General features: G+C 36.2%; 1 protein-coding gene across 6 annotated transcripts in view; it reads left to right on the top strand.

Moving 5' to 3' along the window:
• The window catches only part of SIPA1L2 (signal induced proliferation associated 1 like 2), a 126705-nt gene extending 102021 nt beyond the window's left edge, over positions 1-24684 (top strand). For 3 of the 6 annotated variants that reach the window (XM_040058319.2, XM_040058316.2, XM_040058317.2), the window contains 9 exons: positions 1406-1794; positions 3311-3535; positions 5121-5274; positions 7261-7480; positions 14264-14395; positions 19767-19820; positions 20754-20877; positions 22507-22588; positions 23450-24684. In XM_040058319.2, the coding sequence (XP_039914253.1) occupies positions 1406-1794; positions 3311-3535; positions 5121-5274; positions 7261-7480; positions 14264-14395; positions 19767-19820; positions 20754-20877; positions 22507-22588; positions 23450-23596 (1527 nt within the window). In that variant the 3' untranslated portion in view covers positions 23597-24684. The remainder of the gene's footprint in view (positions 1-1405; positions 1795-3310; positions 3536-5120; positions 5275-7260; positions 7481-14263; positions 14396-19766; positions 19821-20753; positions 20878-22506; positions 22589-23449) is intronic. The other 3 variants (XM_040058320.2, XM_040058318.2, XM_040058321.2) reach the window with 2 other exon arrangements.
• Positions 24685-24960: the final 276 nt, after the last annotated feature.

The raw sequence follows: 24960 nt of genomic DNA, 5'->3' as shown, positions 1-24960 counted from the left end.
TCCTTGGATATCATTCAGAACTCCCAAAAAAAACAACCAAACCCCAAAACAGCAACCAGAAAAAGCTAGTCTAGACTTATAGAAATAAATCCTAAAAATACATTTTAGGTAATTTATGAAGGCCACTGTGTGTTTTGGGAGGCAAAGATTATGCTCACCCAGATGCGAGTTGAATCAAGTATGCCTAATCTGTGTTTACAAACTCAGAATTTCAAGAGGATTTGGGTCTGGGGCATTGAGCAGATAAAACTAGTACAGTCTCCACTCAGCTGTGAATTTACAGCTTCATTTATACTGGCTTGTATAATCTGTAGAGTATTTAATTACCCTTTAAAAGAAAATAAAATTATATTTACCATACCGCTTTTCATCTTAAGTGAAATACCCATGGAGTGTAATTATCAGTAAGTGCTATAAAAATGTAGCGTGTATGTTAGGAATTCTGAACAGATTTTCTACTCTACCTTGTTTAGTAGCTTGTCTTCAGTTATGGCAAAATCTTCAACAGCTTAGTGATGGGAAGTACATAATGATAATGTTTTTTACATGGAAAATCCTGCAACATGTAGTAGAAGTCTGTACACTGTTTTTAAACTTAGATGTGAGCAACAGCATCTCCTAGCATCATGGAAAAATTAGTCACCCTTCCCATTTATATCCTTCCTAATAGAAGTCCATTTGCCCTAGTAGAAGTCCATCTGCCTTTATTATGGCTACTGTCACAGATGTAAGTTAATCCAACTCTCTATAAAATTTATTTCAAAAGGTAAATAACAAAACCCCTGGACTTAATTGGCACAAAAGTCTGATGTAATTATTCCACTTCAATAGCCATGCTTAGTTTAGGGCCTTATGACTTAAGTTACTTTCATCTGGTACACATACATCACAATTGGCTTCAATTTAACTAGCCACACATCCAATTGGATTTGATCCAATGAGCTGCATATTTCAGCCACACTGAGAAAGCCAACAATAATTCAGTCTTTGGTGTTTTTCAGATTTGCAGTAGAGCTTATTTAAACAGATAATTACCAAGGCTTCTAGCTTTAACAAATGCTTATTTTAACTGTTCAGAAATGCAATTTTATGGATGTTAAGCAGGTCGTATAATCAGAAAATTCAATTCTGATTTTAAGATTTGTGATAGAAGATGGAACTAGAGCCTTTTTATTTGCAGTGACATCAACCTTTTATGTGTCTAGCCAGCTGTGCAATTCATTTCACAGAAACTGGTGGTATAATTGGTTCTTTTCATACTTTGCAGTTGTATGATAGCATACTGTAAAAAAAAAATAATAAAATGGTCTTTGAATGGCACAAATGCAGTAATTTATGTGAAAACAGATCTCTTACTATTTAATTTGAGGGGGGGTCTTTTTTGGTTTGTTTTCTTGTTGTTAAGATTGGGGACAAAAGCTGTTCAAGCCACTCCAGCAGCAACACCTTATCCAGCAATACATCCAGCAACAGCGATGAGAAGCACTTTGGCTCTGGAGACCTGATGGATCCCGAGCTGCTTGGATTAACCTATATAAAGGGGGCTTCTACGGACAGCGGGATCGACACGGCTCCCTGCATGCCGGCTCCTCTGCTGGCCCCTCTGCACCTGGCTGGCAGCAGGGCTGCAGTGCACTGTCACACCGAGCAGTGGGCAGAGGCCCCGGAGGCTCCCGGGCCAGACGATGATCCTGCTAAAATCTATGCTGTTCACAGCTACGCCCCTGCTATCTCGACCGGTCACACGGCTGAAGGCAGCATGGGAGACCTGAGCGAAATCTCCTCTCATTCCAGGTACGCGCTTCTTACAAATTCGGGGTCATGGGGTAGAGGTTCACATACAGAGAACTCTTTCGTGTTGTTCTTACTCTATTTTACCCTTCTTTGAAACTGAATTTCAAAGATTTTGACGTTTTTTGTTGTATTCAAATGCCTGTGTGAGCAGTTTTCAAGTAATTTTTGATGAGTCTGCCTGGAAAGCATAGCCAGACCTCCTCCCAGATTTGATGGAGGCTTTATACGTGACCCTTGAAAATTGCTTTGGTTTTTAAAATTGGGAAACATCCCTGAGTAAAAGAGGTGTTTGCACCTAGAACCTATTTCACATACTTTGCGTTTTTTAGTACAGTGCGGCAAATTACCTTGGAGTTAATGCTGAGGGAAATCAGAAAAATTGGACAATGGACGATTTTTACATACAGAGAAACCGCATTGCATACCATCCCCCCCTAATTTACATTATTCTGATGTATGCTTTGCAGTTTTGCTTGTTGAACAGCATTTATGATTGATTTTCAGCTTTTCTTCTAGTTACCAATGAAATGTGTGCATGGTATATCTGTTGTAAAGCTTGTCGAGAGTACACTTTTATAGCTGGTTCCCTTTATCTTCCAGTTTCCATTTTATGGTGACTTTGAAGTTGAAGCTTTGGTCTATGTGTTAAGGTTTTTATTCCGTAAAGGATAGAAGAAAATAGTTTGTTCTTCTCTCCCTCTGATTTTCCCGTTTTCAGTGTCAATCAGTACAGGAAAATAACCAAATAATACCTTTTATACTGATTTCCTTATATGCTTGACATATATTCTCAATATTCTGAAGAAATTTATTCTTCAAGGAACTGTTTGCTTTAGTTTATTTGAAATAGGTTTTGGAGTCTTCACTAAAAGTGTGTCTTAGTGCCTACTAGTGCTTTTATTCATAATAAAAGGGGGCAGTTAAAATTATCCAGAGGACTGTCTTGTTGAACTGAAATTTACTTCTGTTAAATTTGCTGATAATTTTATATTGATGTGTCTGATTGAAAGGCACAGCCTAATTTTGCATCAGCTGGCAGAATTACTGCAAAATGGAAAAGCACCAAGGCTTTATAATTAGGGAGATATTTGAGTAATTCCCTATGTAATTCTTTATGTAAATATGTGTGTACATGTTTACTTAAAATTGCACACACAATTTGAATGTGAGTATATGTGCATATATATATATGTGTGTGTATATATATATATATATATAAATATAAAAAATTTAGGCTTTTAGTTTTGATTCACATCAGTTTTCACTGGCATTTCAGCAAGCTGAATTCCATGCATTGTTTGTTCTAGAAACTCATCACAATTCTGCTCTCAAAGAGCTTTAATGTGTACACAGTTGGTGTGTAGAAAATCACTGTGCCAATTTTGCTTCATTGATTTTAACCTTGAGAAAAACTTAACAGTGAGAATTATTGCCGCGTACCAGGCGAAGCGTTTCTGATTTGTTGTTGCATAGCAGATGTAATTTTTCCTTTTGTGTGTTTCGTTCACTTTTCCAGTGGGTCACATCATTCAGGAAGCCCATCAACACATTGCTCTAAAAAGAGTGGCTCCCTAGATACCTCCAAAGTTTATATAGTGTCACAGAATAGTAGTCAACAGATGTCTGGGTCGATTTCAAAACCATACCACAGACAAGGAGCAGTGAGTAAATATGTCATTGGATGGAAAAAATCGGAAGGAAGTCCTACACCTGAAGAATCTGAAGTTTCAGAATGTCATGAGTAAGCACTCTGTTTTATTTTGTTGGGGGAGGAAGGGTAGTGGAAATAAATTTTAAAATAGGGTGGAAAAAAATTACAAATTCTGTTTTGCATTTAAATGTTTGGAGGGGTTTTTTGTGTACCTTTATGTAGCTAATGAAGCGTAACACTGGAGGAGTCCATGAGAAATGTTGTTCTTAGGTGGAAGAAAAAGGCTTGAACTGAAAGGAAAACATACAGTACCTCAAATATAGAGAGATAATACTTTCACAAAATCCCTAATTTTCAAAAGTAGATGTTACTACCCTCCTGTCCTGGTTATTTGTGTTCCTTTGTGCTAACACAGAGGTGATTTCATTTCTCCCCTGTAAAGTTTTAATTACATAAATTTTTCAATCATGGTGATATTTAAATTAAAATGTGGTAACTTCAGGGTTACCCACAAATTTTTGGATTTTGCAATCAGTGAACTACTGAAACAATGTCTCCTTATTTTGAATGGCAGCCTAAAAATAAAATTGCATAATGAATTGGGGTATTGAGACTGAAACAATGGCAATTTAGAAAATTGTTTTCAAGAGATAGTTCTGTTCAAGAACTATTAATTGAATGTGACAACACTTCCTATGTCAAAAAAATATTTTCAGATTTTTCCATGGCATACAGTATTGCCTCACCCCTTTCTTTCTAGGAAAGCTCTCTGTATCACAGAGAGGAAATATCTCTCTGAGGATAATTATGTTGAAATAAAATAGCATCTCTAATTAGCAGTGATGATGAATATCAGGTCAATTGCTGGATGTTGTGCCACTGTAGCTTATAATTCACTGAGAATTACACTTTACCATAGCAAAGCTTATTTTCTCTCTGCTGAAGACAGTCCCTGATGAGTCTGCACTTGGCAGTGAGCAATGGCTTCCAGTGTGTGTTCTCTTTGAGTCACAATCTCTGGTTCCTTCGATTACATTCTCAGAGTAAACCTGTTAAAATCCTGTCTCTACTTTCTCTAACTGGAAGCTGAAGGTTAATAATTCAGTTTGACAATCTTCTGTTGACTATAACTAGATTGTTATGTGCTGATAATTAAAGAAGATACCTCTTTAATTTATCTAAATAGCTTTATGAAATTGCTGATAATAAAATATACTTACACTGGGTAATTGATTGCCAATACACTTCAAACATTGCTGTGATGACCATAATAATTTTGCCAGATTGTGAGGCTGGATGCAATATTGTACTATAAAATACTGATTTTTTTTATTTGCTATGGAAGAAAAGTATTTTGTGACAAACATTTGGAAATGTTGAAATAAATATAACTTTTGTATTGATAGAGAAATGTGGTGTGTAAAAAAGAGGCAAGCTAGGAGAAACAAGGGTTATGCCTTTTTAAATTGTTCTTTAGAATTCCTAACTCTGTTTCTCGGTGGTTTAAGAATTTCATTTTGTACCCACAAACAGTTTCATAAAGATAAAGTGATCAAAAAATTTTCTAAACAATGTTCTGTGTCAGGAGATAATTCTAACAATTTTCACTTTGACAGAAAATGATTGCAGTCTTTCAAATCCAATTTCTTTCTAAAAACACCCATTTTCTCAACAGAGTGTACGATGATATTGATGCTGTGTCTGCATCGAGTCCACTCCAAACTTCTGTCAGGAATGCTATTGTTGAAAGCCAGCAAGTCTTGTCCAAAGAAGACTTTCTGAAGCTGATGCTGCCAGACAGCCTCTCTATGGAGGAAGGCAGAAGAAAGGTTGGCTACTTTCTTTGGATCTGTGTGTTTCAGTCCTTCAGTAACTTTAGAAATGGGTCTCTGGTATGCCCAAAATTGCTCTACAGGATGCAATATTTTTTTTGTACAAGCTAAATTTATTCTATGGTGCTGACCATAAGTCCCAAAACAGTAATTTCCCTCGAGGATGGGAAATGTTTGTTTGACGATTATTTATAAAATCCAATATTTTCAAATAAGTCTTTTCATAGCTTGACCAGAGATGGGTGCAGGTTGAGCAACTTCATTGTAATTTGAAAGGTTAAAAGTGACATTTTCAAGGAAGGAGGCCTAAATTTGTACATCTTGTATGATATTCAAACACATGAATAAAAGTAGCCCACTTTCCTCTGCCCTGTAATAGTCAGTACCAACAATTCTGCTAGAAATCCAAATCAGTTTCATGTAGGTATCAGTGAAAGCTGCTCAGAAGGCATAATTGTCAGTGCTACTGGAGAACTTGGATCTAATCTTTACAGTATGAAGGCTATGCTTAATAGTTCACAATAAGTGGATAGTGATCTTAAAATTTCCTTCCCAAAGTAAGTGGTTCTGAATTCAGTGCTTAACATGGAATAAAAACTAAAGCAATTAAATTACTTGAGATAATTGTCACACTTCCATATTAACTCAATGCTCTCCTAACCCACTGTGTTTATACAATATGCTAAATAGCATAATCACCATGTTTGAGCAAAAGTAACACATGGGAATCTTCTAAGTGTAGAGTTTAAATTAAATATTCAGATCATATATATTTTATAATATGTGGTATGTTAAATGTGCATTATATATGCTTGAATTTTTGTGGGTCATGTCCTAGAGGTTTTTATGATTTATGATTGATACAATAATTGGAGGGGTTTTGTGGAGATTCCAAGAACTGCCAGTGTTTCTGGCTGCCAAAATAAAAATCAACCAAGAGAGAGGAGGTGTGGCTGAGATAAATGACTGCTCTTCCTTTCCTCTCCAAGGCACCTAAACAAAAGTTAAGTAAGTGAGACCATGGGTCCTGACTCAGAAGGAACCCCAGCCATGGGAGCTGGCAGTGTAGTCTGTGGCTGTGCCTTCACAGAGGGTAGGAATCTTGGTATTGGCCAGTTACCTTTGACAGTGAAGTCAGAAATGAATTTCCTGAATATGTGAGATTCTATGCTATATTCACTGTTTGCAAAAGCTGTTCCTCTTAAGCATTTGTTCTGCATGGGGAATGTGGGACACACAATTAATTACAAAGGAAACATGTAATTGTTGTATGCAGGACAAATCAGTAAAATCATTAAGGCATTAACTGTGCTATCTAGATGTAAAGAAAACTGTGTTTGCAGTGCTGAGAAATTACTTACAAAGTGGAATGGTTCAGCTTTACAAATACAGTAACATCTTGTTTTACTGTAGATATTTGGGTTGTGGTCTAAGTAACCTTTTCAAATGCATAAGCAGTTTTCACTGAATCTTGTTACCCTCTTTTCTAAGCCTGTTTTATGATATCCAGAGAGATGCAGTGTCTCAAGTGACTTCTATCATCCTGTGAATTATGTGGAATCATATATCAGTTCAGAACATTTAATATTAAAGCATGATCACTTCAAATTAAAATCAAACAGTTCTATGCATAGTCTTGCATACATGTTGCCAGAGTTGGTAACCTTATATACATTTCTGTAAAACATTGCTGTCATAAGGCTATGAAGTTTTCATTTCACATTTCATGATTAATAAAACTGTGCAGTATCTGATTAATTCATGGCGATACGTTCCAAAACATTGAGAGGAGGTCTGAATAACCAATTCAGTAACTTTTGAGGCCCCAGTAGATCTGATATGGTGGAAGAAATCTCTGATCTTCCGTATTAGCTCAAGAATTCCAGAGTGCCTGTCCAGAAAAACACTCCCAAGAACTGATGATGGGATACGATCGTATGAATCACTTCAACCAGCAATGTGTGTTCTTATTTTTATCCTTAGTTTTCATTCTATGGAAACCTTTCCCCACGGAGGACGCTTTACCGCACCCTCTCTGATGAAAGCATATGTAGCAATCGAAGGGGATCCTCCTATGCCAGCTCCCGGAGCTCAATGATAGACCAGGCCTTGCCAAATGATATCTTGTTCAGCACTACTCCACCATATCACAGCACACTGCCTCCCAGAATGAGCCTGACTCCTGGAATGGGAAATCTGAGAAGTAAGTCATGGTCACTGTCATTGCTCAGCTTGGAATATTTGTAGTAAACTCAAACAAATCACCAAATATAAAGTGAGATTTTACTTTTAAAGTGAGATTAAATCACTGCTCTAGTTACACTACTAAAAAAATATTTGGTCAGCAGAACATGCTCATGCTTGCCATTAGTTCAATTCATATTTATCATGTTTGCAGACAATATTCACTTTACTTCCCAAAGTACTTTCATGATACCACTGACAGGCGAAAAACTTTGTCTGAAGATATTTCTAGTTATAATTTCATTTTCCAGTGGTGACCTAATTAAGCCAAGCTGGCCTGTTTGTTGTTGTGTTTTTTATTGTTTGTTTGGGGTTTTTTTGGTGTTGGTTTTGTTTGGTTTTTTTAAAATTATTATTTTTATTTTATGTGCATTTGAATTATTGAAATAGTTACAAATATATTTGAAATAATAGCTAAATGGAACAGATTTTGTTTAGATGATCTTTTTAGTAATGTCTTAAAAAGAAATATGCAATAAATGTTGACTTTAACTTCTATTTCCAAATTGAATTTGCTGATACTTCTTTTTAACGTACTAGTAAAACCTTTACAAATGACGTTTCATTTTTAATGGCAGCAGAAGAGTAGTCTGATGTGCTAAGTTAAAACTATTTTATGAATGTGTTTTTTTACTTGCGAAGTTTTCATAAGTGAGACCTTTATTATCTGCTTAGCTTGCAATAATTCCAGGATGAGCTATGACGTTTGTTGTCATTTCTAAACAAAAAAAATTGAATGAAAAGCCCAAATCTGCACAGACAGATATGTACATTTAGATGAAATATCTATATTTGCTTACTTAATAAAAGTGAATTGTTTTTTCAAAAATGCTGAATATATATGCTTCTCAGTTAGTTTAGTCTGACATATAGTGGACACCTGGAGTTGATGTGCAGTCTGGGACAAAAAAAAGCCTCTTTTCTTTAGCTACTCTAATATTGTATCATAGCTGACTGCAATTTTAAAAATGGACTCTAAAGTCCATATTAAGAAGCTGTGAGTAAATTTCTTGAAAGCATTAAGAACATTTTAGGCCCATGTCCAGGGAGAATGCAGCCAGATGATTTAAAAGAAGTAGCATTAAAAAGGGCTCTGTCATTCATCATGTCCTTCAGGAACTAGCAGTCATCTCCTAACTTTGAGAAATAAGCTTTATATATAAAACACTTTTCTAGTTAAAGTGGCTTCAGCCATGAGACTGAGTTTTGGTCACTGACCATTGGTTAATTTTAAACTGTTATCTCAAACAAGTGCTAAATTCCTACCTCAGATGGGAACACATGCTTGGTGTACCTTTTGCCATTCTAAAAATACTCTTGTGTCAGAGTGAAACTCTTTACATCTGAATCTAATTCTTTTGTGGATAGCAAATGGAGATCCATTTTGTTTCACAGGAGATTAATTCAGTAGATTTTTGTAGTCTATGAAGGAGCTATATAGTGCACAGCTAGGCATTCTGATTGTATTTTCTTTTTTTGTTTTCCTCTATGTTAGGCCTTGTTTTTTAGAGCCATTTCTTGTGCACGTGAACATGCAATGGGATCAAACCCTCAGCTTGCTTTTCTTCAGGAGATTGGCACAAGGCAATTAACTGTGTACATCCAAGCTTTATACTGCTCCTCCAGCAGTGATATTTTAGTGGCTTTTGTATTAGTTCTGTCTTAGACACCTAATATTTCATTCTTGCTGCTTCTTAGATACAGAAAATTATATATCTATATAACTGGAAAAAAAAACCAAAATCAGTATCCTGTCAGTCAAAAACTGATCCAAGGCAATTCATGCTGTTTTCATATGCAGCCTCTATTTTCTGCTTCTGGTTCTGTGTTTTAAAAGTGCTTATCAATGCCAGCTATATAGAATCTTTTGTGGTGTTTGTTTCAAGGAAGGTTTAATTGGTTACGTGTAATTACAAGGAAAAAAAAAAAAAGAAAAAACAACCCCAAACCAACACATCATGACTTGGCCACCGATGTTTCAGAAATAAGGTTAGTCAGTATCTCCATATGAGAAACTAACTGGCTCATTTTAGGTAGGTTTTTTATAGTCAGTGCCTTTTGCAGGTATTTACATTCTACAGCAGTGATGTGAGAGGTTTCTTTTTCATTTATAATTTTAACATGAGGTTGTAGTTTCAGCTATCAGGATTCATTTCTTGTCAGAGTAATGTCTTTTCTATGTGATCTCCAAGCATTTTAATTTTACTGATATGTAATGTTTATAGATATCAGTGGGAATAGCATGGTTTTGGCTGAAATCAATTTTAGAAAGGTATATTCTTGCACGTTATTATCCAGCATGAAATACTGTGGCAGCACCAAATCTCATGAGACCCCTCTAGCAAGGAAGAGAGTGTGATTAATAGGTAAGCAAGGCAGCACCAAAACCAAAGAATAATAGGTGACCCTGAAGGCTTTCAGTTTACTGGGAAATCAGAATTATGAAACAGAATTACCACACAAATAAAGAAACAGAAACTTCATCTGTGTGTGATGTTGACTGTAAGAAGACAATGGGAAAAGTGAAGCTATAGGACTTTTTAAATTATTGTTTTATCACTGGGGAGGTGACATGAAAAGAAGAGTTACTTTCAGTAAAGCCTGAATTGCGAAGTCAGTCCAGTTGATTGCTGTTGATTGCAAACAGTACACAAATGTAGAAATATTCAATTAATTTTATCTTATTTTCAACTTAAACCAGAAAGGAGAATTTGTGCAGGTAAGAACTCTGGAATTTTACCTTGGGGACGTTAAGAATTCCCTGACTGAGACAGTGCTGTTCTTACTGAGTCATTGTAACATGCAGTTGCAGGGACATATCTATGCCCTTCTTGCCAGTTCATGGCAGGTGAATGAGCAGGGTGAGAATTAAAGCAATGAGAACCACTGATACTGAAGTAGTGTAGTAACATAAGTCAAGAGCGCAGGGATACACACGGAGACAATCTGATTTACATTGCAGGCACCGTGGCCTGCTCTATCATGAAGCACAGAAAGAGAGGGGAAAGAAAATGCCCTAAGTGATAAACTGGCAGGATGTTCCTGTGCTGTGAGGAAAGGAGCAAGGTGCAGGATAGTTGCAGTGAAGAGGGTCATAGGGAAGGGAATATTTTACAATGATATACTGACAAATTCTGAAAGTTCTCACATTATATATGCCATAGGGAAAAGGCTGCCAGAAGTGCAGGAACTGTCTCTGCAGCTGATGAAAGCCTTATCTTCAAACTGCCTTACTACCCATGTTAGCTCCAATCCAAAACTAAACTTGTTGATAAGAAGCAATATTAAAATGAAAGAGTATCACTGTATATTGGTGTTGTGCAGTGGTAGCAGTTTGGAAATGTTTGTCAGCAAGCAGATAAAGGCCATTGATTAATTCACACAACACTGATTAATTCACACAAAGGAGAACATGTTTGGTGTTACCTGTTCTCACTCGTTCACCTTAGAACATGAGACTATCTTCAGTAAGAGTAGGGAAGGAAAAAATGGTTACCAGAAGCGCATGTGCATGAGAGCCTATGAGCAGGCTGGCATCTCTAAAGAGAGGCTCTGGGCAACCCTAGACAGTACTGAAGAAGGGAAGGGTTCAGCAGGCAGAAGTTGTTGTTTAAGAGGACTATAGAGATAAAACTACTGATTGCAGGAAAGAAAAACAGACGTCCCACAGAGAGTGGGATTTACATTTGCGTGAGATTTGATATATTTCTTCACCTGCAGCTGCTTTGGAGAGAATCTACTTGTTAAATGACATGTCTAGTTTGCATCAAGGAGTACTTAGCAGGTAGTTTTTTCATGATCTACAATCTCTGCATAAAAGTAGCAGTTCTAACTGAAGCATAATTGTCTTGGAAGTGAAGTAGGTTAAGTCAGGTGAATCATTCTTCTTTCTGCATAACTAGTTACTCTTTGAATATGAATGTGTGTGGGACCAATAACCACCAATTTCAGGAGCTGTGTTGGAAACTGAAGTGACCAACTAATTTTGATGGAAATAGGGACTCTTGATACTTTTATACTTAGTACTTTTATGCATTATACCTTTATGCATCAATAATAAAAATAAATAAATTTCCTAAGTGTAAGAAGTGACACAACTGAAAAGACCAGAAGCTACAAGATCAATAATTTTATGCCAATAGGAGTACAGCAATTAAAATAATCTTTAAAACTGAAGATAGCACTGAAAGTGTTTCCTCAAAGGAAATTGCGTTGCTTTAAAAGTCAATCTTTTGTACAATAAAGTAGTTGCCTAATAGACTAGTCATATCCTCCTGGACACACAGAGGTGGGCATGCTTAAGCATCACTTGCCACCTTTGCACAAATCAGGAAGGGGAACAGGCAACAGCTGCTGATGTGGCAGTCCTACACAGAGTGAGGCAACAGCAAGGTAAGAGGAGCAGGGAAGAAATGCAAATACAGCAGGCTAGAAAGAATTTATCTCATCCAGAGCATTCCTGGAATACAAACAATATTCTCTGAAATTCAAAGGCACCAAGGCCTATGTCATTAGAGCTCACGTTTGGTATTTTTATTCTTTTTCTTCCTCCTCCTCTTTTCGCTCCCCCGTTGCAGAAGAACACTATTTATGTCTTGAAAATGAATTATTCTGTGGTGGCATACTCATGCCTGTTCATTTATTAGAATTTCAGCCATCAGCATTAGCACTTGAATTTTCAGAGCTATCAATACTCAAATCTCTATTCTGGCAGGCTTTCTGCAGTTGAGTGGCTCTGTCAAGGCTTATGCAGGACTGAATAGGATCCACCCTAAGGTGAACTGAGGTTCTCACAGAGACAATGCATAATGAAGGATGACTACTGGTGAATATATCACTCCTACACTTTAATTTGGAGAGCTGGCAGGATCGCGCTGGGAGCAGGCTTCTTCCTGACAGGTTTCACAATTGGCCTCTCCATGCTGATCACACAAAAGCAAGGGCTGTCCCTTAGGGCCTGCCTGCTGGTCTAGAACCAAAAGCTGGCTTGCCAGTCTTTCAAATAAAGTATTCTGTCTGTTTTCCACAACAGGGATGTATGAAACATTTGTACTTGCACAAATAAAATTCTTACCATTCCCAAGTCATATACAGAAATTCAGACTGCTCTGACTTTCAGCTTTCAATGTATTCGCACAAAGGCAGCCTTAGGTAAGGCTTTATTTATGTTTATACAGAACTGAAAAGAAAATCTTAGTACAGATATATGGGTAGAATATATGTCTATATTATATTTTCCATTTCTTATAGCATCCACTTTTACGTACTGAGAGTAGGACATTTCTACAGAGTTTTGTCAAGCCATTTCCAAGTGTAATGTAGCAATACTGCATCTTTCTTAAAAGTGTAGAACAAAATAAATTCCACAGTAAAGAGAATTTCTACCTCTTCTGCAGGGGCTTCTAATTTTTGACAGAGGATTGTATACCTCCTTAATTTTCTTTTTCCTCATATTTTGTATTATTTTTAAGCAAAGAATAGAGCACGTCATATGCTTAAGTCATTGCTCTGTGTAGTAGAGTGGTTAGTAACAGCCTACTCTCTTTGGATTTTTAGGTCAGAGTCTTTATATCAAATGGACATTAATATCAGGACAATGACAGCATGCCATTTCCTTAAACGATAATGTATCTTCCACTTGTATGAATGCATTTCTTCCTTCATTGTTTTTTGTGTTTGGTCTTTTCCTGGAAAAAAAATACTCATCTTACTAAATCACTGGAATAACTAGATGGAAATTTCCTCCTGAAATATTTGAGGAAAAATTACTATTTTGACCTTTTTGTTTAATTGGAGTGGATATGTTTGAAGCAAAAATTGTCTTTGCCTGACTGTACTAGGTAATAAAGTTATTATATTCCATTGCTGGCTTTATGGTTAAGATTAAATGTGATTGCAAATAATAGATTTGGTTTATGATCAGTTTTAAGAAACTCTTTGTGTCTGTTCACTATTCTTTTTAACATGTTCACATTGATCAGAATGAAGATTGCTATGGACAGATTAGGAATATGTAAAGCTATTCAAGAAAATTATAAAAATTGGCATCGCCTCTACTAAAATGTATGTTTGTGGTGCATTCTAGAATCTGCATAGGTGAAAGGTTTGTTTGAACAGTTTATAGTGTATACATTTCATTTAATACATGATCTGTGTACCTTTTACAGTGTTACAGCTCATTCTGAAATCTCACCCAAGTCTTACATCTTCAGAGATACAGCTACAAGTGTTAAACTAGTAGGGTAATATTTTCAATGTGAAAGGGAGATTTGGATATAGGCTAGAATTTACAAATGCACTAAAAGAAAAGCAGGTGGGTTTTTAAAATTGCTTCTGGAACAGGAATATTTTCCGTTTCAGAATAAAACTTTGCATGTAAATATCTTTCATGTTGCTTCACACATGTACCTTCGTGTATCTAGCAACTTTTCTGCTCAGTGCTCAGGTTTAATATGCTGTGCTTTAGAAAGGATGTTGCCTCCTCACACAGTGTTCATATGAAAATGTGAGGGATACACCATGTGCAGTGGCACCAAAAAAATACCCTTTAAAACCTTCCCATCTCTGCAAACATTTAGAAATTGTTCCACCCATACTGAGTATTGAACAGGAAAAGACAGACACAAGAGAAATGAAGATAAGCACTTTTTGCTTATACATTTTTTACAGATCATTATAATATCTTCAAAACTAATTGTACATAATTGTTATAGGAAGACTAATTATTGTGTTTATTGTTTAGATGAATTCTGGTTCTCAGATGGGTCCTTATCTGATAAAGCCAAATTCAATGATCCTGGCCTGATGCCCCTGCCAGACACTGCCACAGGGCTAGACTGGTCTCACCTGGTAGATGCTGCACGAGCGTTTGAAGGTAACAGGAAAATTTAAATAAAAATCAATGTTCAGTACACAAACTTTTTTTTTTTTAAATATATATATTGTTAAGCCACATTTTGAATTACAAAAATCCATTGTTTGCCTCTGTAGCCCTTTAGTTCTTTTGGCAGTATCAATTCTCAATGTGGAAGATTGTCATTGAAAATTTGGGGTCTTCATGATACTCTATATCCCTTTTAGATGTAATTCCTCCACCTTAGTGCCAAGGTTTCTTCTGTAATTAATTGAAAAATCAGAACTTTGAAGGAGAGATTCAAAACATTTAAGTTAGATGTATAAAATGAAATTGAGAGTAACACTTCCCTGAGTTTGTTGTGTTGTGCTTATAAACTGGCATGTGTAGTCCAAATGATGTTGTGATCCCTCTCAGTTTTCATAAGCCCTTGAAGATCATGAGAAATGTACATTATATTTTCCAGTAGCAGGAATTGGGGTGCAGGATGTAGATCAGGTTTGCTTTAATAAATTATGGAACCAAATTAACCAAGAAAAACCTCATCTACCTGTGGGAGCTAAACATACACCTAATGTCTAAATAGAGCAAACATATGTTGGTTTGAGTGTTTATATGAATATACACTGTTAAGTGTTGGTGTTTTGTTGTTTGAGAGGTTTTTTTAGTGCTGTCCTAAAATGTCTCACATGTATTAACTGGTGTTGCTTGCGGTACTGAATGTGATCTATGAATAAGTATGATGTTACCACAGTCATCCTTGTATAAGATACAGGTTTTAGCTTCATGAAAACTGTCTGTGAAGTTAGTGATTTAACTTCTTGAAACCATGGAAATCAGTTTTCTGGTTCCCCATTCCTTCCCAAAGTATGAAGTGATTAAAGTTAATTTTGACCAAAAGCTCTTCAGAACTGCTTGTTACTGCTTGTTAATTTAAATGGCATTGTGAAAACCCAAACCAACAGCAATGATTAGGAATTTGAAGAGCTGTATTTTTTCTTGACCTGATGTGCATTCATTACTACTAAATGCTACTCAAACGTGGCTGTGGTAGCTGGCAGGAAATACTGTGACACTGAGAATCTTGTCAGCTTTTCCCATGCATTCCTATGTTCGATTGCTCAGGGCACACCTTGCTATTTGTTACTGACATCTTAAACTACTGAAAAAAGGTTTGCATCAGTAAATTACTAGCTCTGTAACTTTGTACTTGAAAAATGTTTTTAAATGTTAATAAAAATGTTGAGTTCAGCTGAGCGAAAGATCATTCTGCTCACCAGCTATGCTCCTGTATTTTTAGCTTTCTTTGAAAATGAACGAATTTTCATTCTTTTTACTACCTAGTATCATGATTAAAATAATTTCACTTTGGTAAGAGTTATGTAAGTGTAATTACATTTGAATTTGAGAATGAGAGGTAGAACAATACAGCTAACCCGGAGTGCTGTATCCTAGGGAGGAAGAGTATTCACTTGCTGGGTTTTAACTGCAAACAACTTAGATGTATCTGTAGATAATGCTGAAGAACTGGTGTTGTAAGATAGAAGCTATTTATTGGATGTTTTTTGAATTATTTGTAAGAATTTGAGTAGTAAATAATAATCTATTTTTGTATGAAGGAATATAATTCTTTCCTGTTTAGGACACTCCAGTAGAGACATCTGTGCATATATTAGATGATTTATACAATGTTTTGACTAAATTCATAGTGCTACAACTAGAAACTTTTGCAAGGAATGGAATTTTTAAACTCTTACTCAACTTCATCCTATGTCTTGCAATTTGGAAGCAATTTTAAAAAGAATAACTGATAGACATGTCATAAGAGATCACTAGAAAGGAATGTGTTGTATATGACTTAACAGTGCAGTTTCCATATGTATTTTAATGTTGTTGACTTAGAAGCTGCTTCAACTTTCTATCTAAAAATATCTTGGAACTACTGTTCTGCATTCCGTCAATGTGAAAAAGAGAGTGGATGATTTTAAAGTTTGTCCACTTCTGAATATTTTTATTTTTTTTAACTGTGTGAAAACAGGATCACATTTCATATGGAACCATACTAAAAAAACCCAAAAATGTAAATAAAAAAAATAACTGCCTCCCCACTTTCAATGGAGAGGATTGCTAAAAATAATTTTTTAATACTGAATCTGTGATATTAGAGTTTTTCTCTAGTTTGGCTTTGCCAGCCTGATATTTTGATGTTGTGTTCTCTTCTAGAACCTAGGTACTGGACTTAATTTTAATTTTTTCTTTGTATAATGACTTCTCTTGCTATCAGTTTATCAGGGTTACCAATCTGATTCCAAGGTCAGAATTTTTCTCTTGTGATCTCTCCAGATTATGTCTTGACAATTTATATAATTTGATCAGTTCAACATCTCTAATGTGGGCCTCATGATCTTTCATCTCTGTCAAAAGAAGCAATTGTATCTTGATTAATGTTAGATGTAGACTTTTTAGGTGCTTATATTGTTGCCATCAATTGGATTGAGAATTAAATTTAGTAGCAAGATTTTTACTACCATCATCCATACTCAGAGTTTACTTATGGGTGTAAGAGCAGTAGTCTCATTTTTCACTTTCTTCTGGTGTTCAGATGAAGAGTGGACAAGGTTTTTTGTTTGTATTAGCTTTTATTCAGCTGAAGCCTTGGTCCTGTGTAGAACAGGAAGGGTGGAAAAGGGTAGTACTTTTGTTTTGTTTTTAATTGAAAGCGTCGTGATAATGCTTTTCACTTTGTCAGGATTTAATTTTCACTGCATTTGTTTGATAAGAAACTTTGTGGAAAGCTGCATATTTACTTCAAACTTTTCTTTTTTTAATCTTCTGTTATTCCTAAGACAGGTCTCCACAAGTGTAATGGAGAGCTGTGCATGCATTAACTCCACAAGCTCCAGAAGCTACATCAGAGGAGGGTTTTTGCTTGAGCTGCCTCTGTGGAGGGTCAGTGCCCATAAGCTGAAGCACGGTGGAGCATTATTTTAACACTCTGCACTGCCTTCCTTTGCAAGACATAGTTTTTACTGATATTCCTCCAGAGATGATACTTCACATGCATGCTAACATCAGTCCAGTCAGCATCAAGGGGAATCCTTCCATTTCTGTCTTAACATGGATAGCAACTTCCAGTCCCCTTATTTCATTGGGAAATGCAGAGAGACATGACCAGGGAGCAGTTCACATGAGGGAAATACTCTGTTGTAACGTTTTTGTATCCATCCCTGAAGCAAACAATAAGAAACAGATACGTGTGTATGTGACTGTACAGCAAGAGAGGGAGGGCAGTTGGGGTGAAAAAGAAGTTAAAGAACCAAAAAGAAAGAAAGCATGCTCAACTGAGTAAAGATAAAGATACGGGGGTTTCTAGAATAAATTGGAAAGCCAAATTTGAAAAAGCAGAAATCCCAGAAAAGACTAAGGGAAAATAAGAGAATCAATGTTTTAATTATCTTTTTGTATTATCCTTCCAAAAGGTCTTCAAGTTAGGGAAGAAGAACTGGCCTTCTACATGTGTATTACATTTCTGGTGACTTTTTAGATATTTTACATGTTTTGGGGACAATAAAGAGAAGCATTTTTGGATGTCCACACCTGCTACTGTAATTATCAAAGACAACCGACACAAATACAAATATTGAGTATTGTTATTAATAGAACTTCTTACTATTTGTTCTACTTCAAACTGGGTTTATTATGCTTTAAAAAGGCTGTTTAGTGTTTGATAAGTCATATTCTGAGCATTAAAAGCCTAATATAGTCCTTCTGATGTCCCTGTTCATTAAAATCGGTGGTTTCAACTCCTAATTTTTTTTCCAGGTGATTTTTATGAATATCTACCGGTGCTAATCAAAATGCAGTGTTTCTTAATGCAAATTTATCTTTGCAGAAACATCTGTGCTATTATAATTAATGTTATTTTAATACTTCGATTTAAAATCTTCATAGCTAAATGTAATGCTACACATAATGAGAAAGAAATTAATCATTTAGCACGACAGATAATTATTTCAACCAAAGTACTGTGTTAAACTGCTAGAAAAAGAAAAAAATTACAATATTTAGTTAACATTTGGTGATTTCTAGGGCATGCATGTGTAACTCTTTCTGCTTCAATGAATATGTCAGTGTATGTTTGTGGGTAGACTTTACCTTAACAATGAGAGAGTGGCTTCATGCACTGTACTCATTTTAGCCTTTTCTGCTTCCAGTACAACAAAATTGCCTGGAGTTTTTTCTGGCCTCTGTTAGTGATCTGGAACAATGAAAATCCACATTCAAACTCTTAGTGGTTACAGCTATATAACTCTTTCACTATGAATTTAAACATGAATTTTTGTCTCATCTTCGGTCTTGCTAAGTCAGTTGTTTAAACTTTTGATATAAAGACCAATATATTTTTTGCAAATAGTTTTCTGTGGGTGAACTCTCTTTGGAGTTTGGCAGGGACATCTCAGTTGAAAATAAGAGCTCTGAGATTTACATCTGTTTTCTTCTGTTTAGTACGTACATTTGGCTTCAGTTGAATAGGAGGGGTCCCTATAATTTGGAAGAAGCATAATCTAGGTCTACAGCATCATACCCAGAAATACATTAAATTTTCTTTTATAAAAACTAGTTGTTGTAATGAAAATGTTAATAGTGTGAAGGTGAAATCATAATTATCTGTGTGCTTCAGACTGCTGTTTACACTGTCTCGTTTTTGGACTACATACTGTGTTTGATCTGGGAAACTAGTTTTAATTTATCTGTACAAAGTAAACCTATTTATCTTAGTAGGTTTCAAATCTGCAAATGATGTCACTGATTATGTGTTTAAAATTATATTCTTACCTTATTGTCAGCACATACAGAATAGTCACGTTCATATTTGCTGAGATCCATGAGTAGTCAGAAATAAAGCTAAAAGCGGGGGAAATGTGCTGCAGTCTTTGAAATTGGACAAAATCAGACATGCAACTTTTGTTCATTGTATTATAGGTTGAATTTGCAATCTATCCTATGCTGAAGGAGTCTTTTAAACCAACAAAGAGCTTTTTCGTGATTTCCTATTTTTGCTTGGTGGAACGTGTCCTTCCTATCTGAAGAGATCTGGCCTGTATTCACTGTTTGTGTCCTTAAGAGTTTGAAGGATTGTCCTCTTATGTATCCTGCCAAGTTGCCATGCTCTGTCACAATACTGGGTGTTGCTGTTAGAGACGTGGGGCGTGACACCTCGTGCCTACTTGTAATGTTGGTGTTGTGTAGAAATGGCCTGGCAAGGCTGGGAGTGAGCGCCAGCAGGAATTGCACGGGGAACATCCCACTGCGTGCGCTGCCGCAAGGGCCACAGCTGCTGCAGTGGAGATGGACTGTCTTGTTTATAGGAACATTCTAAATCTTATTCCAGGTTTTGACTCAGATGAAGAATTTGGGCCGTTCTGTCATCAGACGCCGTTTCTAGGTGATGGTCTGGGATTGATGAGTTTTACCTTTTGTAATCTTTTTTTGATACTTCCTATGTTTGCACGTTTGCATGATAATGCAAGCTTTGGGCCTGATGGGGTGGTAGAGCAAGGGGAGAAAGGGCAAGGCAGGCATGTTGTCACCAGAATTCATACAAGCCTACAGACATGGATTTTGTTTGGCAGAAATAAGCTAAAATCAATCTCCACAGAATATGGATTTTGGTTGATTTTTTTTTTTTAAGAAGACAAATGAAATCCTCATGAATGCATCATTTACTCCTGTTCTGTGCAATGATAATCTGCATGGCATACTTCTATTATGTGGTGACTGATGTATTTTGGCAACCACACTGTATATCCATAGGTAATTGCATCTGTGCTTCTTAGATTATGTTCTAGTGAAATTCAATGCAGATAATAGAGTGCCTTAGTGATACCTATAATAAAAACTCAGTTGATAAAAATAGTGTGAATTTATTGGTTTTCAAATATGCAGATTACCGTCAGCTTCTGCAATTGCTTGAGACAGTAAAGCAGTACGAAAAAAACAGTGAAGATTTCTGAGGGCTTTAAGTCCATGGAAAAAATGCAAACCTTTTTGCTGAATTATTATTATCATTGGTTGTGGCCCTGAATTCTGTAATGGTTTTCTGCATATTTCATCAAGACCAATTTACTGTTCATATCAGCATTAAGTGGTCCAGACAAAACTGTCATACTGCTGATAGACATAAAAAAAATTGCTTTGGGGTTGCCTTTGGATGCAGGTGTGGGGAAGCCAACTAGTTGGTCCATACATCTGCTGATTATCTTCAAAGCTGAGCTGTAGAAGCCTACATCCATTTCGCTAACCGAACCAGGATAATGGCTGTAATACAGCCTTTTATTTTGTCCAGTTTTAGAGATATCCTTATGTTACTTTTTTACAGATCAGAGAGTAGCGTCTTTTTGCACCTTGAATGATATGCAGCGAGCTCAGGGCTTGGAAGGAGCACAAGAGTTACCTTTGGATGAGAGTCCCCCAGATGGAAAAGATTTTCTTGAGGATGCTGGGTATGTCAGAATTAGAGCATATTTCTTGCAAAAGTATCTTAAGGAAAGATTTTCTCTTAATGTTGCATGTCAAATTGCCTGTATGCATGTTTCATGGCTGTTTGATGGCAGACTTGTTACCTTGACTTACAATTTGTTTAATTTTGAAAAATGTTGTTTCTTCAAATCAACATCTCTCTCAGACTCAATAGGTCTGTAACGCAGATCAATGTTAGATGCAGAGTTTCAGATAATCAAATTTCTCACTGCATTTCTCCTTTACGATAATAATTTTTGTTACATTTATTTCTGTTCTCATTTTAATAGAACTAATAACAGGAGCTCAGCTCTGTAGGATACAATCAGCTGATCAGCAGCAAATGTCTCAAACCTTGGAACAGGGTCTATCCCATCTTTGCAACTATCTGCTATTTGCAAATCCATATTTTTTCTTTTATACAGAGGTAAATTAATCAAGAGAATCTGTAACAGAGGACTGCAGAATTTATGCCAAACTGCCCATTTCTTCAAATTGTTCCCAGTGCTCTGGGAGAAATGATTCCTTTTTCCCCTCCACTTCTCTACCTATCCTGCTCTAAGGAGTATACTTGTTAATTTAAAGATTATCCTTGTTATACGGATTCAGCAGTATAATCTGTCAACCACCACACTTAAAAAGAAAAACACATCTTTGATTAGTTTTGCTCTTCAATTGTAGGAATGGAGGAATGGGAAATGGAGGGAAAAGTCTTTTTTCTTGTTAGACTATCACATTTTAATTTGAACCAATTTTACACAAATTAGCTTGCTTACATGGTAAAGCACATTCATTGTAATGACTTTTAAGTCCATCTCTTTCCCCAGGCTAATTATCAGTAAGGATTGCAAAAGACTGTTAAAGATGTTCCCCTTTTAGCCATGGCAAACTTGTCAGATTTGTGCAGTTGCATGAAGCCGCTGATTCTGCTTTGTATGTAAAGCCTCTCTCTTCACCTGCTCCCTTTTAGACACGGTTACTCACATGATGGCTAATTGCATCGATAATGTACATGAAACTGTCTCTCACAGTGCTCATTTTCATTCAGAAAACAGAAGCTATTCTCAGTATTTTCCTTCAGTCGTGCATTTGATTAACCTGTGGCAGTATTTTATGTGTTTTGACCTTTAAACAAAATATTTGTCTCCATTAAGCCATAGGTTTATCCTTTAGTGAAAATGACGCTACTGCACAGGAGACAAAAGAACTCTTTACAGCTCTTTTGGTTTGCAGTAATTGCTGCTGCGTCTTGCTTGAGATTAGTACAGTCTTTATCAGAGAGCAGCTTGTTAACCAGTGTGCCTGCACACCTTGGAGCAGTGAGTGTGACTTGTGCTGTGAGGGTATGTGCAAGTCATTCCTAAAACACTCCTTCTTAAAATCATTGTTACTTCTGCCTGATTTGCATGAGAAGCAGTGTCATATTTCAGATATTGCAGGATTGGATTTATGTTCTAGTAATAGTCTTTTACTGATGCTGGTGTTGTCTCTGTTTTCCTAACTATGCCTAAACTGATTGGTTTCCTTTGCTATTACTAAAAGTGTAACTCCGCTAAACTGGGAATAAAATGTTTTTCACTAACTCAGCATGAAGGTAGTGGTTTACTTTACAGGGAACATGCTCCAAGTACTCTGACTGGAAAAGTAAACCAGCTGGAAGTCATCCTCCGACAGCTACAAACTGACCTGAGAAAGGTAAGAGATCATTAGCACCGTAACTACTCCCCAGTTTTAGTACTTCTATTTTTACAATGATCATCAAGGGCTTGAAAGAAGTACATCAGTTAAACTAGACAGTAGAGCTGAGTGATTGCTCAGAACACTGAGGTGCAGAAGGTCCTGTGGGAATGGTTTTGTGAGGAAATTGGCCCAAAGCTAAGTAGTTTATAGGTCTTTACTCCAGAACAACTGTCCTACAAATAGTCACACCCCAGAAAGAAGGAAACCCTTCATTTACGGTACTATATCCTTAACAAGGGATAGGGATAGGGACAGGGCACCATTGCTAAGTAGTTAGCACTCCAGTTTTGTCATCCTTTTTGCCTTGTGTTACCTTACTCATGTGTCAACGACTTGATTTGTGCTTCATTTGCTGTCAAAATTCTGAGCTGGAGATAATACCAGAGTAATAGAAATGAGGCTGCTTTTGGTAAGAAAATAATTATGTAAGGAAAGATTTTGAAAACAGATATTTTTCTTCCTTAAACATATGCTCGGAATCAATTACTTACAACTTGGGCTCTCACATATGATTTTTTATAACTAAAAGCTCCTTATGCTTTTAATGCTAGATTTTTTTTTTTCTTTGTTAAATGGTGTAAACTCCTTTAATTTTTCTATTAAAGTAACATCTAGTTTTCTTTTTAGCTTACAGTATTTTCTTGGAATAAATTAGGTAGTTGGAGCATATTTGGGGAATTCACTCACAGTTGTCAGAATGAATTAGGGAGCTCAACAAAATATAGCTGTTATGACTTGCATAGAAATACTAACAACAAAAATAAATTTTGTCATCACAACTACTCACTTTGCTCAACTTGTGTCTTTGTTAACCAGGAAAAACAGGACAAGGCAGTTCTCCAAGCAGAGGTACAGCACCTGAGACAAGATAACATGAGGCTTCAGGAAGAGTCTCAAACAGCAGCAGCTCAACTGAGGAAATTTACAGAATGGTTTTTTAATACGATAGACAAAAAATCCTAATGGCTGGGGCCCTGCAAAATACTTATTTGAACAATATAACAGCTGTATCTTTTGAAATAGCAGGGTAATAATTTCACTGTGTTCACAATCCATTTTAGGTGTTTCTGCTACATTTTCTGTCCAGCTTTATTCATCTGAAAGGGAGAGAGAATTGTGGCAACCCGTCTTTAAACACATATGAAGAAAGCAGAGAATAGCAGATACTTGTTTGTGTGCAGATGAATGTAAAAAATCCTTAGTGTCATTTTAGACATTTTTAGAAGTTGCTCTGGCTGGGGCTTGCCTGAAAAGGAATATTTGGGGTTTTAGTTCCTGCATTTCAGGTGCGCTGGTGAAGATGTTAAAGCAATTTAAATTAGCTTGGGCTTCAGTATTGTAAGATAAAAAAGAATAACCAGACATATACTTTAATGTTTAAAAGGTGCTCTATTTTTTTGTATGTACAGTAGTTTTATTTCCACAGTCCACATTGTCATAGCAATAAGAATGGAGGTATAGTGAATAGTCACAGAGCTGTGTTTATAAAATGTTAGCACTGACGTGTTTAACACTAGTTTGGATGCAGATACATTAGAGATTATTTATTTGCAGGAACAAATGGTGCCTGAATATAAACAGTGTTCTGATTTTCTAAAAATACACATGCCTTGTAAATGGCTCACTGGGGTTAGCCCACTCCCAACTTCAGTTACTTTTGTATAGTTGATGTTCAGCTAAACAGTTACACTGCTTAACTATTGAAATCATGTATGGTGTGAGCCAGCCAATCAGTTGTACAATGCCAAATTTCTTTATCTTTGTACAGAAGCTTTGATCAAGTGTCTTGTATTTAACACCTTTATTTAAGCTTATTTAACCTTAAATTGTTGTTTTTATAAAGTTTGTTTTATCTGCACTATGGTGAGGTCAGTTGGTTGCAAGTTGGAATATTTTGAACTTGCCAAGACTGTACTGAGGAGTTCTAGAAAATTCTAACAATTGGATGCTGCTAGTACACAATTGATTTGTTTGTATGCTTTAACATTTTTAACTGTTTAATTTGAAATGAACATACATCCTGCTTTTTTAATAAATGTTAAAAACCTAAACATGACTGTATGATCTGTAATCATTGTTACCAGTAGTAACTCAGGTTTCTGTTCAGATCAGTCCCTGGGCTCTCCATCCAGAGACAGTTCAACCCCTCAGAGCTGTCAGGATCCCTTGTTACCAAGGAGGGGTTGCCACCATTATCACAGTTAATTTCTTTGGTGCATCCTGTCCTGGAGCCCAGGAGGTGACTTCCCCAGACTGAGCAAAAGCTATTTGGGCTGTTCATAGGCATTGAGTAGTGGCCTCAGAGAAAAAAAAAAAATCCTGCTTTA

This window comes from Hirundo rustica, chromosome 3 (assembly GCF_015227805.2).
Source record: "Hirundo rustica isolate bHirRus1 chromosome 3, bHirRus1.pri.v3, whole genome shotgun sequence".
Taxonomy (NCBI): domain Eukaryota; kingdom Metazoa; phylum Chordata; class Aves; order Passeriformes; family Hirundinidae; genus Hirundo; species Hirundo rustica.
This window is presented reverse-complemented; position numbering and strand designations above follow the sequence as displayed.